This window comes from Sceloporus undulatus, chromosome 4, assembly GCF_019175285.1.
Source record: "Sceloporus undulatus isolate JIND9_A2432 ecotype Alabama chromosome 4, SceUnd_v1.1, whole genome shotgun sequence".
NCBI classification, from domain to species: domain Eukaryota; kingdom Metazoa; phylum Chordata; class Lepidosauria; order Squamata; family Phrynosomatidae; genus Sceloporus; species Sceloporus undulatus.
In genome coordinates this window covers 79,295,739-79,314,914 of record NC_056525.1, presented here as the reverse complement: position 1 = coordinate 79,314,914, position 19,176 = coordinate 79,295,739, and the positions used below count along the sequence as shown (strand labels likewise).

The window sequence follows — 19,176 nt, the reverse complement described above, 5'->3', positions numbered from 1 at the left end:
TTTATTAATTTAGTTCTTGCTGTGCTAGATTATTTTTTCCCTAGACTATTAAAGTTCCTTTTGACTTTAATTAAAAGCTCTCCCTAGGCTAGAAGGATTTAACTTTCTCTCTTGTACACTAATGCAAACACACACACACAGAAACACATTTCTTGCTGGGTGGGCTTCTTTTTAAGATACATGTAATTTAATATTTTGTTTGGTATGTTGTAAGTGATAATGTGTGCACTAGTATCCACATTTTAATAGCTTCATTTATCTAGACATTTTGTCTTGTAATTATAACCTTGAGATTCTGCATTAGATCTTGACTATATGACCAAACTCTAAAGTTGGAATTTGTTTTAAAGTGAAAAAGAACTCCTGAGTAAATAAAATCTCTTCTCTTGCTAATGTTGTCATCTCACTGTCACAACTGATGATGTGATTCACTGCACAGCCATTGAAATCTGTCTTTTTTTTTTTTTTTTTTTGCAAAGATTAAAAAAGGCCAGATTGGCCAGAATTCTGCTGGTTAGTTCCAACTTCTGTAAACCCATTTACAATTCAACAGCCCCATTCACACCAGCATTTTTGTGCTGAGTAGCTCCGGGGAGATTTGATGATGCAATATAGAATCAAAGTTCCCACTATGTTTACACCAATCGAATCTCTCCATGGCAATTTAACCCTAAAGAAGTTCACATTACCATTTGTATTGATTTAAAATGGAATTGCCATTTCGATCATTCTCGGGATTTTTAGAACACTTTCAGTCAAATGATGTTCATCTACATCACACAGTTTGAGCACCCGTGGGGGGGGGGGCAGCCTCAGAAGATGGCAGTGGCAAACCCTTCAGATCAACTCTTAGCAAGAAACTCTGGGATAGGTTAGCCTTGGGGGAGTTATATTCTCTCAGCCATATAGTAATATAATCTCTCAGCAATATAATATGCGTGCAAGAGCTTTAGTTTGCACCAACTTGGGATCAGAATCTGTTGTGGTTTTATTTCTTGGGAAAGAGGAAAAAACAACCCCTAACCCACAACTCTGCTGATAGTTTTTTTTTAATACCAAGCAAATCATGCATACCTTTGTCATAATGATGACGTGAGGATTTAAAGTTGCATTCTACTGTGGCCATGCAATAGCAAATATATGCATAAACAAAAAACATCTAATGATGTTCCCAGGAGAACCCCCTCCATGGCTTTGTTGAGCTCTGGGAATCAGACATCGGTGTAGATAAGCGGACTAAAAATAACTGGCAGAAGAGAAAAAAAGGTGGGATGTGCTTTAAAGAGACCATTTTCCAAAGCGCGGGAAGTTTGAATCAACTGCATTTCTGGAGCTGTTTTTTTCACTCCTGCAACCCAACGCTGAGAGGGAAAAACAATAGTGCTTGGCTGGCAGGGAGAGATCAAAGGGGTGGGATTATGCCTATATCCCCCACAGTGGCCTGACCAGATAGCCCCAAGAAGCCTAGCACCACAGCCTGGAGGCAATAGTCCATACCTACTGTTGCTGCTCAGTAGCTAGTTTTTAATAGCATACTACCTATGAACATTATTCAATTAAGGCATTATCTATGTGTCAGCAGCAAATTCATTCTTGAGGTGTGTTTCTTGATGTGAAATGTCACCATCTATGGGCTAGTGACCAGAGAGAAGTGTCAGAAGACTCATGGAAATGTCTTTGTAAAAGTATAAACAACAATAACAGCACCCAACCAATCAATATAAATAATATAAAAAAGAAGGGGAGGAAGACAATTGAACATGGCACAGATATCATGGAATTCTGGCTGATTGCTGGAGGACAAAAAAATTAAAAATAGGAGGTGGAATGGAATACAAAGTATCCTGAAAGTGGGGCTGACTGCCTGAGACTTCTATTACAGGTCTTACTTGCCTTGACTAAAAACTTGTCTTTACAAACTTTCTTTTCCTAACATCTTTCCTTCCTTCTTGGTGTGATACCCTGCCAGTGAAAGCCTAATATAATAACAGGATATATTCTGCACATTAGCAGTCAGTGCACACTCAGAATATAAATCCACTGCCCGCTTACAGACTGTTTCATTTTCAATATTTCATTGAATGTGTGTCCTGCAAAAGTTCAAGCTATTCAACATGATCAGATTGATCTCTGAAACACAACAGATTGTGGCACTAAGGGGTAAATCTGGTTATGTTAGTGAGAGTGCAGGATAATGAAAATATGCTGCTCTCTCATAGTCTCTGCCATACCATTAATATAGACCCGCAAAGCTCAGTACAACATGTGACCTTCTAAAGTGAAGCAGTATACTTGCCACAAATAATGTTTTGTTATAACTCTTTATGAATCTGAAGAATATTTAGAAATATTTGTATACTGTACTCTATGAGATTATTCACATTTAGGGAATAAGAGCCTTGACAGACCAGCATTGGGGTGAATTGGGGGTGTGGTATCCACACAACACACGCTCTGACTCTGTCCCCATGCCAGTGTGACACCTTGTACCCCACCACATGGCAGGTGGCATCATGGTGCTTCTCTGGTGCTGCGTCCAGATGATGCAGCACCAAAGGAGTGCTGAAAAGCTACGACACTGGCAGCTATGGCACCCTTTCCATGGTGAAAAAGGAGCCACTTTTTACAGCTCCTTTTTGTGTCATGGAAAGACCAAATTGGGGCTACGGTCCCAATCCAGTACTGAAGGGGGTGGCTGCAGGCCACCCCTTAGGGGTGGTCTGTTCAGCCTCTTTATAGCAACAACAACAACAACAATAACAATAACTGCAAAGGACTTTTTGTGCACACAGTCCATTTTTGTATGTGGAAAAATGTTTTCTGCAAAAACAAAAACAAAATTCCCCTGTATTTTGTGCAAAATACAATGTTTTGCACACAGCACTGTGAAATGTTGGACTTTTGCAGGACACACATTCAATTAAATATTGACAATGAAACAGTGTATAAGGGAGCAGTGGATTTATATTCTGAGTATGCATTGATTGCTAATCCACATTGTGAAATGCTGTGGGGGTTTTTAATAGACAAAATGCAATGTTTGTTACATGAAGTCGCTTGGAAGATAACTGCATAGCAGGAGAGCTGAGGTAGCTTTTGTAGGCTGGCAGACTGGCAGAACAAGGATGAAGCACTGACTATCAGGCACAAGTAAGTCCTAAGCCTCTACATCATCGTGAGGGTGCCACTCAACAGGTCTGGCTGTTTTATCCCAGCACTGGGTGGGCATTGGCAGAATGGAAACAAAGGAAGGCAATCATGGTCTAATGATTCTTGCTAGGGAACCATGATAATTTTGAGATCATAGAGGAGCACCCTACTGAGTGGCACAAGCTGAGCTACTGTTTCAGTCTAATAGGTAGCAGGGCAGGGAAGAGCTACCTGGGTCACAGGAGGTACAACAGAAGGAGCTGGTAAGATAATTTGGCAGTATTAGGAGGAAGATGGTGGAGGAGACAAGCAAAGAGAGGCAGGAAAATGCACCAGCACTTAACTATAAGAAAACAACAGCCATTGATCTTGGCAAGCAAGAATAGTGCCTGATTGCGAGCAAGAAGCATCATGTTAAGCAGCAGGAGGTGTGTTAGGAGTTTCCCCTAGGTTTTTTGCACCAAGAAAGCAGCTAGGTGGGCAGCCTGAGGCAAGTGCCAGAGGTAAGTAAGCCTTAATCTCATGAGTCAATCTGGCATTAGGCAAGCAGCCAGGAGAGCCAAAAGTACTCTTAGTAATAATGGAGCAGCGCCATTACCAGGCATGCTTAGCCCCTATGTTAGGACCTGAGCAGCAAATGATGTCTTGAGTCCTTGCAAAAGAGGCAAAACACTGGGAAAACATTCCATCAGAATTGTGTCAAATACAGCAGTTTCTAAGCATCTGTTTAATTAACAGGATAGCAGAAGATTGAAATAGTATTGAGTGAGAGCAGCATCAGAGTGAGAATAATGCTTAAAGGAAGTCCTTATGGGGAAGCATATGAAAGTGTGCCAAATGTTACCTTGTTGTCCACCACTGAGAACATCCTTTCATTTGGTACACTGGTTGTGGGCAATAGAATAACAAATGGTGGCTTAGTAATGCCCCATGGGACTGCTAATAACTGAGATGATGGCTGGACCCATCCTCCACTAATTCTGGACATCCAGCATGTAGTTTGAGCATTGGTCTATGAGCTGGAAGACCAGGATTCAAATACCTATTCAACCATGAAAATCCACTGGGCAAGTTGCACTCTTTCAGCTTCAGAGAAGGCAAAGGCAAAAACCCCTTTGAACAAATCTTGCCAAAAAAAGCTCCATAATGTGTTCACCTTAGGTTTGCTTTAGGTTGGAAATGACTTGAAGGCACACAATAACAACAACATGCAGCAGTAGTTTCAGTATTAGGGTAAGTAGTTCACTAATTCTTAGCCATACCATCAAACCTTGAGCCTGAGTCCCAAAGGAATTCAATAGTGTGTGTGTGTGTGTGTTTTTTTTTTTACAGGCATTCTTCCTGTCCTGCTTTCTTGCATGACATGAGATAAAAGACAATATGCATTTGGGGAAGATGGGGAAGTTTCTGGTGTTTGGGGATTATACATCAAATTTAAGTATATGATATATGCCTTTGAGGAGACATCTTTAACGTATCATTGATTCTTGGGATTGCTTACTGCTTTACATCCATCTCTGAGGGATATTGAGGTTTATCTGTTCTAAAGTCTTATAAACAGCAGTGCAGGAAAGGGGGAAAGAGATGAGCAGTTGCCTTCTAAACTATTATGCTACAATAAGGATGCAGGCAGGTGACATTAAATGCTATTCTCTGCTCTTAATTGCACATTACTGTAATCTTGGCTGTAGGAATAAAATAACATGCCACTCATATCTCTGTTTTGTATTCTGTTTCTTGGGAACCTGCATTCAAAATACGGCAGATGCTGGTGAATTATCTAAATGCAAAATCCTACTAGGTGGGGAGGGGCTGGGGGCATAAACTTAGTCGCTTTTGTGTGCTAGTTAATTTCCTTTCCTCACTAAGGCATTGAGTATGACAGTGTCTGAAAGCACAGATGCAGAAATGTTTGCTTCCAGTACTTCATGCAGATTAAAAACAAACAATTTATGAGTGGGAAAGGCAAAAAATTCCTTTTGCTCAAAATTGCTTTGCCATGTTTGACTTTTTAAAATATATATTTGAAATATAATTTTACCTGAAGATATTGCTGGCCTTTTGATTGACAAGAACATCCTTTCACTGGACTATTAAGTTTCAAATGCAGTCAGGTATTAACACTGAAACAGGGTGCATAATTTTTCCTTATGCACAGACCACCTTCAACAGAAGCAAGGTTAGATGAAATTCACCATTAAGAGGTGAAAGGGAAAGAAAATAAGCGTCTACCAGTACATGTTTTAGTTTGCTATTCTTGGATTTAAATAGGTTAGCTGATTTTAGTTTGATGATCTCTCAAGCTACTGATCTCAGGCTACTTTAAATTGTTACCATAACTGCATCTTCTTCAACTGTCCAATATGGTAGGAACAGACCCTATCAATTGTGTGTCATCTTACTTTGTCTTCCACTTAGTTCAGTTGCTTCAAACTGAGTTGAAAATGCAAAATGCAAAAGTAGTTAGCACTCAATTAGGCAGGTAGGAGAGGAGGGGGAGGAAATTTTACCTTTCCCTGTAGGCTCAAGCAATGTCAAATTGCTGCAGCCTCTCCTAGTTTGTTTGTTCTTCCTTATTAATAACTTTTGCCATCTTAACCACACACTTTCTTGGCTATACATGTTCCAGTTTTCATCTGTTAAATGTTGAAGGATATGTAATTCATTATGCATTTTTTTGCCTCCCCAAATGTGCAGTCACCAAGAAAGCCCTCTCCTGTGTTCCCACCAGACGTACCTGTGAGGGTGGTGGGAACTGAGAAGGGCCTTCTCAGAAGATCTCAATACACAGGCATATATCAGTTTGACAGATAACCTAGGCTGTGTCTACACCTCAGAATTAATGCAGTTTCGCACTGCTTTAACTACCATGGCTTAATGTTATGGAATTCTAGGGTGTTTATCAGACGAGCTCTTAAAGAGGTACTATTCCAGTGTGACTCCTCTAGCTGCCTCCTGTTGCATGCTGGGATTGGCAGTTTTAAGGAGGGGTATTTAGAATTCTCAGGCAGAGAAGTTCAGCTCCTTAAAACTGCCAATCCCAGCATGCAACAGGAGGCTGCTAGAGGAGTCACAATGGAATAGTACCTCTTTAAGAGCATAGTGTGATAAACATCTAGGATTTGTAGTTTTGTGAATTATTTAGCCTTCTCTGTCAGAGAGTTCTGGTGCTACAACAAACTGCAAATATCAGGATTCCATAGGATAGAGTCACAACAGTTAAAGTGGTATCAAACTGCATTAATTCTGCAGTGTGGCAACAGTCCTAGACCTGTGCTGCATAGCACTTTGAAAGTTACAATTATTCCTGGAAGCAAACTGGTTACCAATGAAGCTGTTTCTGCAAGAGAGTTGTGTGGTCCCTGTAGTGAGCCTCAATTAACAATTTGGCAGCCACTCTATGGACCAAATGAAGTTTCCAAAAATTCCTCAAAGGTAGCTCCACATACAGCACAGTAAAATAATCCCAATAAGATGTAACTAAGGGCTGTGTCACTGTGGCCAGGTCTGACATTTCAGATTCATCTAAGCAAAGAGATTGTATCCATATTAACCCTGCCGACAGTGACAGCTATAGTCACAGAGATTTTTAAAAAACAAATAGCCTTAGAATTTTATCTCATGTAATTTACTAGGAAATAGCCAAGGCTGCAATCTTATAGCCATTTCTCTGTGAGCAAGCCTGCCCCTGCCCAGCTCAGTATAATTTATTTCTCAGTAAACACAGAGCCAACACAAGGGCTATTGGTGCTTTAGGCAAACTGAGACTTGGACCTCCCAAAAGTGAATGCTGGGGGCAGGGGGTGGGTAGAATGGGATCAAAAAAGAAAGTTAAGCTTATTTGATGTTCAAAATAAGGTAAAAATAAAAATAGATATTATATTATTTTTCTTGATAGTGTTAGAATACATTAAATCTACCACAGATATACTGTTATAGCCAGACCAGACAGTGGTCTGGGGCAAGGGAAGCACACTGGCTCCCAAAGAATTCTTTGTGGGATATATTCCTTGCTGATTTCCAAACCTGAAAAAATTCTTTGACAAAAACAGCCAAAACAGTGTTTGGTCCAAATGCTATTGCCTACTCTTTTTCCAAACATAGTTTTTTTAGACTAATGAGAGATAAGGACTTACTGACATTTTAGTTGTCCCTCAGATGGATCACAGTATCAGGGCTTGGGAGAAAGAAAGGCACATACTCAGTGAGATGGGAGAAAATGAAACTGGTCAGATGGGAACTAGGGATAGATAGAATATTTGAAAATATTTAAAAAATAATGGAAAAAACATGTGTTTGAAGGTCAAGAATCCCTGACAAGAAGACTCTTGGATTGACAAACGTTTTTGCAATTTGGGACTCATTCTGCACAAAACTCACCTGTGGTTGTTTTATTTTTTTAAAAAAGCATTTCTGTACAGGAAAAAGCATTTTCTCTGTAGAAATTAATATTAATTCCGGCACAGCAATGATTTCTGTGCAGAAAAAAAAAAGCTGCAATTGGAGATTTGTGCTGCATAAAATTTGCACATGGTTGATTTGCATAGCAGCATTTTCTGTGCAGAAATTACCTTTTTTACATTGAAATATTATTTTTCATACTGAAAATGCTTTTTTCTTTCATCAAAAATGCTGTTTCTGCACAAAACAACCATACACAAATTTTGAACAGAATAAGCCTTGAATTGCAAATAGCTTTAGAAAACGGCATGGTTTTCAAAGACTGTCCTGCGGCAGGAAGACAGTTGCTGAAATTACCTGTTGCTGCCTTTGAAAAGAAACTTAGAGAAGAATTTCATCTCAAACATGCAGTTGAGAAGAGATAACATTTGGTTGAAAGGAGAGAGGAGGAGCAAGACAGAAAACAGAGCAGATTGCGGTGTGTGGAAAAAGGGATATATATTTTGTCTTCTTTTCCCTGTTTGTGTCTGTGTCCGTTCCCCCCTCCCCACTTTTCCGGGACTTAAACATGTCCAATGTGAGAGAAAAAGTAGACTGAAGTGTCTACAAATTAGCCTTTTGTGGAATAATCTTAAGGCAACGTACAAACAAGAAGAGAAAGAGTAGGACTGTTTTATTACTTAGCCCTATTCAGTTGTTCTTCATGCTGATTTGACACATGAAGTTGGGAGCATAGTAGCTCTTCACACTTCTTGGCTGTAGAAATAATCTAGTTTCACACTGCTTTAAGTCCTGTGGCTCAATGCTAGGGAATTCTGAAAGAGGACTTTGTCATGGCACCAAAGCTCTGTGTCAGTGCCACTAGTTCAGACCAGGGTGGATGCAGCCCTTGTCAGTTCATTGCTTTCTTCGTGTAGAATGCAGTGAGTTTGAAGACAAGAGACTCCTTTCTTCCTCTGTTTTTCCCCATGGGTTGAGGAAGATAAATTTGGTGCCTTTTAAAGTAGAGGTGAGGACAGTGTGATTCCTAGACTTCACTCTTGTGGCCCTAAAACCTCCTGCTAATCCTTCAGATCCTGAAATTGCTCCCCCATTTTTTCTGTGCATTTCCCTCCACCACAAAAATCAGAAAAAGTGGCAACATACAGAAACACTACACATATCACTTCCATCCACTACTTTGAGATGGACTGGAGAGGCAGCCTATCCAGATTTTTTAAAATTATGGTTTTAAAGTATTTATTGATTGGTTTTAACATGTATTTGTTTGATATGTTTTAATTTATGGTTTATATTTTAAGAGGCAGGTAAGAAATACCAGGAGGAGAAAGGAGAAGGGAGGAGGAGGAGGAAAAGGAAGAGGAGGAAACAACATAGGAGGAGGTTGAAACCCATGGAGGGATCTGTGGGAAAGTGGCCCCTAGCCCCCTGCAGTTGCCCACCCCTGTCTTAAAGCATGGAACCCTAGGCACTATATATAGTCAGACTTGGCCCTCAGTAAGCATACATGGTACTGCACTGTAAATGTGCTGCAATTTTCTAGTTTTATTTTGTCTTTATGCTTCTCAGCAAGGGTTTAGGAACTATGTATGTGTATAAGAACAAAGCAATAAATAAATAAATAAATCTAATTTTCTGTCACCCTGTTTTGGAAAAGCCACACTACATTAAAGTGATTTTGTCAATGAAAGCTAAAAACTAAGCAGCAATCCCCATTTGTTTTGCCTAAAGATTATTGTGGTGTTCTTTATGTCCCCTAAATGACAAACCAATTTTTTACCTGCCTGCATAAACATTTGTTCATTTTAGACCTAGAAATGTTTTATTTTTATTAGCCCAAACTTTATCTTTTTATGAAGACGCAAAGGCACAATAAAATTAGTCTGTGGATATAATGCTCAATTTGCATCTTTTCCCCACGGTCAGCAAGGAAAAAAAATTGTAGAAAATCAATTGTCTATTAGGTCAGCAGCATACACATCAAGGGTTCAAATTAGATTGTTGTAATGACTCCTCTAATTCTCAGATAGCCGAGTATGTCTGAAGTAGTTGGAAGGCGTCTAACTTTCAGGAACATTTGAATTTTATTGTGAGAAATTTAATTTGAGTGCCTTTCTCCAGCTTTCTGGGATGGCAGATTCCACGGTTATGTTATGAATGCAAAATGGGGATGCAGGCTGTTAGTGCAAACAGACATTATTTTTGCTTTTTCGCTGATTGGCTTGAAAACCTGTCAGCCTTATCTTTTGGCTAGCACTCCATGTGATAACAAGGCAGGAGAAATGAAACTAAATGAAAACAAACACACAGTAATTCCACCTATTTCTATCTTTAATGGAAGGTCACTTCTACAACTGTGTTGCCATTTCACTGTGGCAGATAGACAGTCTCATCATCTCCATGCTCCCTCAAGGTCTCGTGGCCGGAATGAGGCTTGCAGGCAGACAGCAAAATAGTTTGAGAACCAAACTCTTACTGATGTGATATATTGCTTACTTTGCAGCACTGAATGGGTCTGTGGAATGGGATGGAATTCTACAAAAGCTTCCCTCCCCCATTGAAAAATGACACAAAACTAATATTTGCCTTTCAGCCTTCTCACTCCCACCTCCTTTTATGCATTTAAAAATCCCTTGTACATTCCAGCATCTACCTAGCACATTTCTTATCTTCCTTCATTTTCTTACAGCTGAGCTACTGTCCCAAAACAGAAAGGATTTGTTATCTAACATTGAAGTCAATAAAGAAGATGATGTTTTCTCCCCATAGATGTACCACTAGTAGTACAGACAAGACTATATACAATATCATTTATTTACCCTGAATTCATCTTGGTAGCAAACATTTGTTGTTTTTCTTTCCCTGCTTTTATTTCAAGGTTGTACAATGCATGGATAAACACAGTAAAATGTGATTGCTTCATGTTTTAGAAGAACAGTGATTGTTATAACCCCCTCCTTACATTTTTAAAAAAGTATCAAGACTGTTTAGACTTTTAAGGCATATGTCAGAGGGAAAAGTTACATATGAGTGAATGTGTGCCTTCAAGTTGCCTGTAAACTTATGGTGGCCCCATGAATTTCATAGGGTTATCTTAGGCAAGGAATACTCAAAGGTGACTTTGCCTAGTCCTTCCTCTGAAATATAGTCTAAAACACCTAGTATTGATTAGCAATCTCTCATCAAAGTATTAACCAGGGCAGACCCCGTTTAGCTTCCAAGATCAATCAGGATCTGGTGCCTTTAGGGTAATTAAGCATATACTAAACATTAATTCAGCATTCGAGTAGACTACTAAAACAACTGGGGATGGGGAGAATATATTTTTAAAATTATTATTATTATTATTATTATTATTATTATTATTAACCTTTATTTATGAAGCGCTGTAAATTTACACAGCGCTGTACATGCAATCTTTTTAGTTAGACGGTTCCCTGCCCTCGGGCTTACAATCTAAAAAGACATGACACAGAAGGAGAAGGGAGTGGTGACGGGAAAGGGTAAGAGGTCCAGCAGTTCCTCTCAACCTCCAAGGCCTGGACCAAGGCAGATGGACTGAAGGGAGGGCTTGGCTTCAAAATGGAAGGTTAATCTTCATCCAGGGAAAATACATACTCTCAAGTAGGATAATACATATACAATACATAGCAATACAGGAAATGGTTCAATAAACAGGAAACAAAAAAACATCAGATAGTAAGCGACAATTATGCAATGCCTGGGAAGGCTTCTCTGAACAGGATGGTTTTCAACTCCGTTTTGAAGCTAGTTAAAGAAGTGATGGCTCTTGCTTGTGGGGGAAGAAGGTTCCAGGAGTGATGGCTGGAAAATGTGTTTCACGAATGTTCATAAATTCTGGTGAAAAGATTCTTGGACTAATGAGAATCTTTGCATTTCAAGATAGGCTATACAAAATTAAAATATAGTTATTTTGTGCAGAAACAATATTTTTATATGCATTCTATTTTGTGCCGATTATGCAACCTAATTTTTTGAGCATAAATATACTGTTTTCAGAGTAAAACAAACACTAACAACAACAACATTTATTTATATTACTCTTTTCACCAAAGAGCAGTACATCAGAATATATACAATCAAAAATGAACAATTAATCACTACACTATAAAAGTTTAAAATACCAAAATGATATACTTATATGCTAAAACAAATTACCCATCAGTCGCTACCCATCTCAGCCTCCATAGGCACACTCAGCAACTTAATCTGACAAATCAAAGAGGAAGGTCATCAACCCTTTACGAGAGCGGATAAGATCCTCCTCCAGCCAGAGATGGAAAGGAAGACTGTTCCACAAACATGGAGCCAGATCTTGATAGGCTGCATGATTGTTTGCACAGAACAATGGTCAAACTGTGAGAACTATGCATTTCTGGAACACTTTCTCACAGTGAGAAGAAAATGGTCAATATTATACATTGCTTCCTTCAAAAAGAAAATTAGTGAGGGATTACTTCCCTGAAAGTGATAGAGCACAGGTTTTCCCTATCTTCATGCTTTAACTGGTTCCATCCTGCAGGGATGCTGTTGGCAAGCAAGGCCTGACTGAGGTGGCTATTGCCCCACATTGTGTACCTGTGTGAGCTATTCCAGCAGCAATGACACAGAAATTACATTTTTCAATAGAGTACAAAAATGTTTCTGTAGGAACCTAGTTTGGGTCCTGCAACTCAAGCCCTGTGATGCTATACAGAGCTCTTGTGAACTTTCACAGAAGAATGGGACTAGTAACATATGCATTAGGAAAGTTTGGTAGGGAGAAAAGGTGGATGTCATAATGCAAAGGTCAGTAATGTATCTGAGGAAGTTGAGCAAGGAGTTAAGCAGACGGGCTGAGAAGTGTGCTCTTCGGAGCTACAGCAACTGCCTCTGCCCGACCCCAAATTAGGCCGCCACTATTGCGGTTTTGAACCAGGTCAGCAAAAGGATTCGTATTTTACCACTCCATTTTGGCCTAGTTCTTTTGCAAAGAGGCAGGCACAGCATAGCTTCCAGCTATTTTTAGGGAGTGTCGCATGTAAATACCACACTCCCAACATGGCCTGGAATCGATATTTTTGGCCCATCTGTTTTGGGCCCAAGTCTATCAAAGTTCATGTTACAGCTTCTTTTGCACTGTTAGTCTCAAAGGTGCTGTAAGATTCTTTTGCATTACTGATATTTCAGCCTCACATGGCTATGTCTCTAAAAATTAATGTATGTCATTACAACATACATAGGCTGCCAACTTGTTACTGCCAACCTCAGTTGTAAGTCATCCTTACACTTGCAGTAAGCCTATTTTTGGCCAGTGTGGAAGTTGCTATTCCCTTCTTCTTCCCACACCAAACAAAGCTCCACTTGACCTTCTGTTGCTGCAGCCCCCACATCCCTGGTTATTCTGTGCCTGGTGGACAGTGGATGGGATTGGAGATGTGTCTGATTATGTTCCACAGCTAGATGTAAAATGATTACATCATTTGATGAGACATCCAAAAGATCTCAACAGACATCAACAGAGGATGTAATTATTTCATGTCTGGCTCAACACTCTCACCAGGCACAGAATGGCCATGAGGAGGATTGCAATGACTCTACAGTAAGTCTTGGGGTCAAGGAGTGGCCAGCAGTAGCTTCGTTCTCCTTGTGGAAATATGATACTACAGTGGACCATACAGGATTGCAGCCAAAATATGTTTTTGATAGAGAGAAAAAAAGAAATTTTAACAGAAATTACAGGAAAAGGTGTGATTAAAGTTACCCATGTACTGTTTTAAGCATCATCTCTCTCTCCTTCCAGCTATTGTATTTGCAGACACAGTTTCTTTCTCTCACCTTGTATGGTTTAGGACTGATTTAAATCTATTCTTCTGCATTATTCCATGCTAATGATACTGGTTGATCACCGCATTTTAGCTGATGTTATTACGTTCCTTTCCACTGCTCCTGATTTTTCTTCTTTCTTCTTTCTTCTTCTTCTTCTTTTTTTTGACCCTACCAGCTGCTGCTTTTGTCAGTAACATTCGCTTCAAAGATTTCTCTGCCTCAGGGGCTCAAATTTACACCTGAGATATGTGAAGTTAGCACATCAAAGACCAAATAAATGGTTAGACTACAGGCTGACCAGCTGTAGATTTTCCTAAAAGGCAGAAGATTCCTGATAAGTGAATCTTCACAGGGCCTGTTTGCCAATTGCTTCTGATGCAGAACTGAAAATTTATGGAAATGGAAGATGTAAAATCTATAGCAATGGAAAATGTATTTTGTTCAGGTTGTCAGTTATTTTTTTTAATTAAAAATTAGTGTTCCTCAGGTTTGTGACTGTTATGAATGGAATAGCCAAAACATCAAGAGTAGCAAAATGTAACATTACATTTTCAGAGTCCTGAAATCAGGGCTACTACCGTTTAGGTTGCCTGGAGGCAATAACTGATCAGAGCCTTGGATTTGACAAAGAATGTTAATAGTGTGGTCAGCAATGTGTTTCCATGGGAACTTGTTATTAGACCATTTCTTTTAAGTTTTTTTTTTAAAGTAGCAAATATTTGGGAGGCCTTTCTTTCTCTCACTCCTAAGAATGTTGGAATTTAAGTGTGTGTGTGTGCGAGAGAGAGAGAGAGAGAGAGAGAGAGAGAGAGCAGTTTTCATTAAACAGAAGTTAAGACTATAAGCAAATGCTGCAGAATTAAAGCAGTTTGACACCACTTTAACTGCCATGACTTTATCCTACAGAATCCTGAGATCTGCAGTTTGGTAAGGAACCAAGAACTCTCTGACAGACCAGGCTGAATACCTCGCCAAACTACAAACCCCAGGATTCTGTAGGATACAGTCATGGCAGTTAAAGTGGTGTCACACTGCTTTAATTCTGCAATATGGCTGCACTCCAATACTGTGGTCTTGATCCCCTGCATGTATTTCTGTGAAATAATTTCTGTCATGTCTAGAAACCAAGTGTCAACCATAAAAAAGGTAAAAGTAGTCCCTTGGCATGAATGTCTAGTTGTAACTGACTGTAGGGGGTGGTGCTCATCTCCGTTTCTAAGCCAAAGAGCCAGCATTTTCTGCAGACTGCTCTGGCAGTCATGTGGCCAGCATTTCTCCACCAAACACTGTTACCTTCCCACTGAGAAGTGGTACCTATTTATCTACTTGCATTTGCATTCTTTTGAACTGCTAAGTTGGCAGAAGCTGGGACTAGTGACAGGAGCTCACACCATCATGCAGCACCTGGGCCTTGAACAGCCAACTTTTGGATCTTCCAATCACCAGAACTGGCATCTTAACCATTAAGCCACTGCATCCCTTTATCTTTACCTATGTGATGAATGATACTTATTTTATATCATACAGAAGCAGTTTCCACTTTGTACTTATTGTCTTGTTTATCTTGAGGATGGCTGGATGAAATATATTTGGATGATATGTAATTATGGTCTTTGAATCCCCAATAAGACCAGTGTGGCTAGTGAATTCAGTTTGGGTATAGTGGTGAATCTGCTTCTGGTTTCCCTTCAGATTTTAAAGGCACTCCTCAGGGTACTCATCCTATATTGGTGATAGGGTTCAATGCCTCAGGTAGCTCATTTAAAGTTCAGGCCAAAGCCCAGAGTTCATGCACCACTTCACTAATATTGGAATAATCAGCCATCACTGCATTAAAAAATATGCTGTTTTAAATTATTCATTCCCATAGGGAATCGGACCCAGATTTTTGCAGGTCTTGAAGCGGGGAGGGAAGCTTTTTTCTCAGCCACGTAGAGGCTGCAGGCATTCAGTTGGGTAGGAACAAGCATAAGTCATGGAATTCTTTGATAATCCTTGCTTAGCTTCTCTTCGCTTGTCTTCCTATGTGATTTTGGGAGGCAAAAAGCCAAGTAAAGTTCATGGAGTCTGTTGTTTCCCACCATCTTGGCTCAGTTTCCCACATATCTGCCCCTTCCATGTGTACCTTAAGGTTAAAGATTTGCTTGTCCCTCTCTCAAGCATGCCAGATATTTTGTCCTTTGTGATCTAGGTGTGTACTCTACAGTTGTTCATTCCATACCTCAGAAAAAATAAATAAACAGGAGTCTTATATACTAAGGAGTTCCATACTCCCTGTGGCCTTTACCCTCCTTTTGTCTAACATGCAACTATTGTAGTCTGAAATAAATAATGTGGAAAATCTGTCTTGCATAGAGAATCTAATTTCGGAATCCCCCCCCCCTGTTTTTCCCCCCAACAGTAAATCTTCGTCCAGGAGCAGAGCAGAAAGTAGTGTTTATTACAGCTCGGGTCCACCCGGGGGAAACACCATCATCTTTGGTGTGCCAAGGTGAGTGGTTTCATAAGTGAAATTAAAATCCAGAAATGAACACTTTTCTATTTAGCCCTTCGCCTTTAAAGTCCTTAACATCTAATACCTGATGTGTATGGTATAATTGCATCTTTGTTTTTAAATCTTAAGCAGAGTCTTCATTAGCAGAGTTTGGACCCTTGGCAAATTTCTAGTTCCAGTATTAGTACTTATGAAATGATAAAATCATAATATTTGCTCATTTGAAGCAATTTTTCGTAATATAGTCCAGGTAGCCATGAAAAACAACAGCACATATATAAATGGGACCAGGTTTGGAAAGGAAGAGATAAAAATCCCTGATGTATGTGTGGAGTAAGATATATATATATATATATATATATATATATATATATATATACTGTGAAAAAAATCTTTCTTTTATAGCAGCCCTCCCACCTCCGCACACTCTCAGCAGTTGCAGTCAAATCAAGAATCCGTGCCTTTCAGCCTTAATTATGCTACTTGCTGTGGTTATGATTTTGAGCAGTGTTCCTTTTATAAATAAATAAGTATAATTTCTAACCGAGATAAGGTTAAAATGAAAATGTAAGTTACTCTTTCTTTCCTTCCTTTCTTTGTCTGCTTATTAGAAATTACAGTGGGTCCTTGGTATCCGCTGGGGTTCACATCTGCCCCCACACTGCCATGGATACCAAAATTAGGGATGCTAAATCCCATTATATACAATAGGATAGTAAAATAGTGTTCCTTCAGGGATAGAAAAGAAATCACATTAAGCAAGATTTGTAAAGAATTCACACAGCTCATGGTCATGAAAATACACACATATCTTTGCAGAGAATGCTGTTGAGAGGAAACAACATTTTTTAAAAATTTTCTTGTTCTTTTCCAAATTATACATTTGGAAATATACATAACTAAAAACACATGTATTTGAGATATGCACAACACATGAAACATTAGTCAATAGGAAAAATCTACAGAAGTGTGTATCTTGGGGCATTGCATTCCACGCTATCTGATGTGTGGGATTGGCAATTACTGTTTTTTTTACTGTCTGCACACTCAAGATGTGTTATGAGGATCCCTGTTTAGAATGGATGGCCCTTGAGGTCTCTTCCAGCTCTATGTGCTATGATGTGACCGCACAGAATCAGATGTTCTATCAATGCTACAAAATAATAATGAATGCCCTGTTCCCCCTGCAAATCATCTGGAGGAAAGAACATGGAGCACTCCAAACTGGGCATGAAAGGAGCAGACACCTTGAGTAATAATTTGCCCTCAAGAAATCCTTGAAGTTCTATCCTGATACACAAGAGGGCAAAGTAAACCAGACACATAACCCTGTACTATTATCTCAGAGAAGTAAAGTTCCAGAGTGACTTTTAGCTGTCTTCTCATTACAATTTAACTGACATATTAAATGGCATGAAATGATAATCTGTTCAGTGACAAGAAACATTTTTGGTTTATTTATTTATTTATTTTTGTAGATACCCTCTTTTCATTATTTCAGGAAAAGAATCTGAAACTTTTTGTCTAAGGTTGGATCCACTGGGGCTGTGGATCTGGAGAATAGGAACTAGCATTTATTAGCTGCATCTCATGTTAACTGACCCTGTGGTTCCATCTCTTATACAAGGTTGCTCTGACATCATTAAATTAAACATCAACTGATTAAAATGCTGTCTTTGTGTTATAAGGGTGTTGGATATTTGTTCCTTAATAAGGGTGATGGCTTCCTAGCTCACTTCTCAGTATTTTAACAAAGAAAGATATATTCCCATAAGTATAAGTGAGAAACCATTATTGCTGTCTCAGTTACCCAAATATGTCTTTTGGGAGTATATGTAGCCATGAGTTTGGGAACTCAGGAAATATGTTGAAAATAGCAATTTTCTATGAAATGATATTTTTCACATTTTCCAGGTACTATTAATACTCTGCTTTAAGTGTTCCCTTCATTTCCCCCTAACAGAATCTCTTCTACATTCAGGCATACATACACATGTGCATGTGCACAGACATACAGAAGAGAACAATTTCTCTAGAGTTGAATTTAATTTTGATAGTCTATATCAGGGGTCGGCAACCTACGGCCCACGGGCCAGATCCGGCCCGCCGAGGCCTTTCTGCCGGCCCCCGTGCAGTTCTGCCGCCGATTGCCGCCGTTTCTGCGCCGCTCCGGGCACCATTTTATTTTTCAAAATGGCAGAGGAGGAGGAAGAGGAGGGCCGCGCGGCCTGGGGTGGAGGAGGCAAAGGCTGAAGACCGGCGCGGCCCTCCCCGCCTCCCCGCAGGGCTCCGCGGGGCCATCCCAGCCTCCCTGCAGGGCTCTGCGCGGCCCTGCGCGGCCCTCCCCGCCTCTCTGCGGGGCTCTGTGCGGCCATCCCCGCCTCCCCGCGGGGCTCCGCGCGGCCATCCCCGCCTCCCCATGGGGCTCTGCGCGGCCCTCCCTGCCTCCCCGCGGGGCTCCCCGCGACCCCGCTCTGCCCACCTCCTCCTCTGTCTCCTCTGTCCTGCCCCCAGGCCGCGCGGCGCATGGAGGAGGGGGAGGAGAAGAAAGAAGAGGAAGAGGAGGGAGGAAGAGCAGGAGGAGGCAGCAGCAGGAGGAAGAGGAGGAAGAGGAGATGGGGCCAGCAGGAGGAGGAAGAGCAGGAGGAAGAAGAGGAGGAAGAGCAGGAGGAAGCAGGAGGAGGAAGAGGAGGAAGAACAGGAGGAGGAAGAGGAGAGAGGAAGAGCAGGAGGAGGAAGAGGAGATGGGGGCAGCAGGAGGAGGAAGAGGAGAAGGTGGTGAGTGGCCAAAGGCCACATGGGTTTTTTTGTTTTATTTTGCATTCTTTTTAATTGCTAACAAGTCTCCCTACCTTGACAATGATAGTGTGATGATGATGATGATGACGATGATGATATAAGCCAGCTTGAGAGGCATGGAGGCACTGTTTCTGAAGCCAAGAGAGTGTCACCTTCCAAAGTGTGTTTTGTGTGCTTTTAATGCTAACAAGTCTCCCTTGCTTTGACGATGATAGTGTGGCGGTGATGATGATGAGTCAGCTTGAGAAGCATGCAACTACTGTTTCAGAAGCTGAGAGAGTGTGATCTTGCAAAGTGTTTTTTGTGTGCTTTTAATGCTAACAAGTCTCCCTTGCTTTGACAATGATAGTGTGGTGATGATGATGATGAGTCAGCTTGAGAAGCATGCAACTACTGTTTCAGAAGCTGAGAGAGTGTGACCTTGCAAAGTGTGTTTTGTGTGCTTTTAATGCTAACAAGTCTCCCTTGCTTTGACAATGATAGTGTGGTGATGATGATGATGA

The 19,176-nt window shown here is 40.4% G+C and overlaps 1 protein-coding gene across 1 annotated transcript in view; it reads left to right on the top strand.

The window, feature by feature from the left end:
- Nucleotides 1-19,176, top strand: part of LOC121927909 (cytosolic carboxypeptidase 6-like) — an 827,289-nt gene that overhangs the window by 553,176 nt on the left and 254,937 nt on the right. Inside the window, exon 4 of the mRNA XM_042461947.1 lies at nt 15,782-15,871. Within this exon, the coding sequence (XP_042317881.1) occupies nt 15,782-15,871 (90 nt within the window). The remainder of the gene's footprint in view (nt 1-15,781; nt 15,872-19,176) is intronic.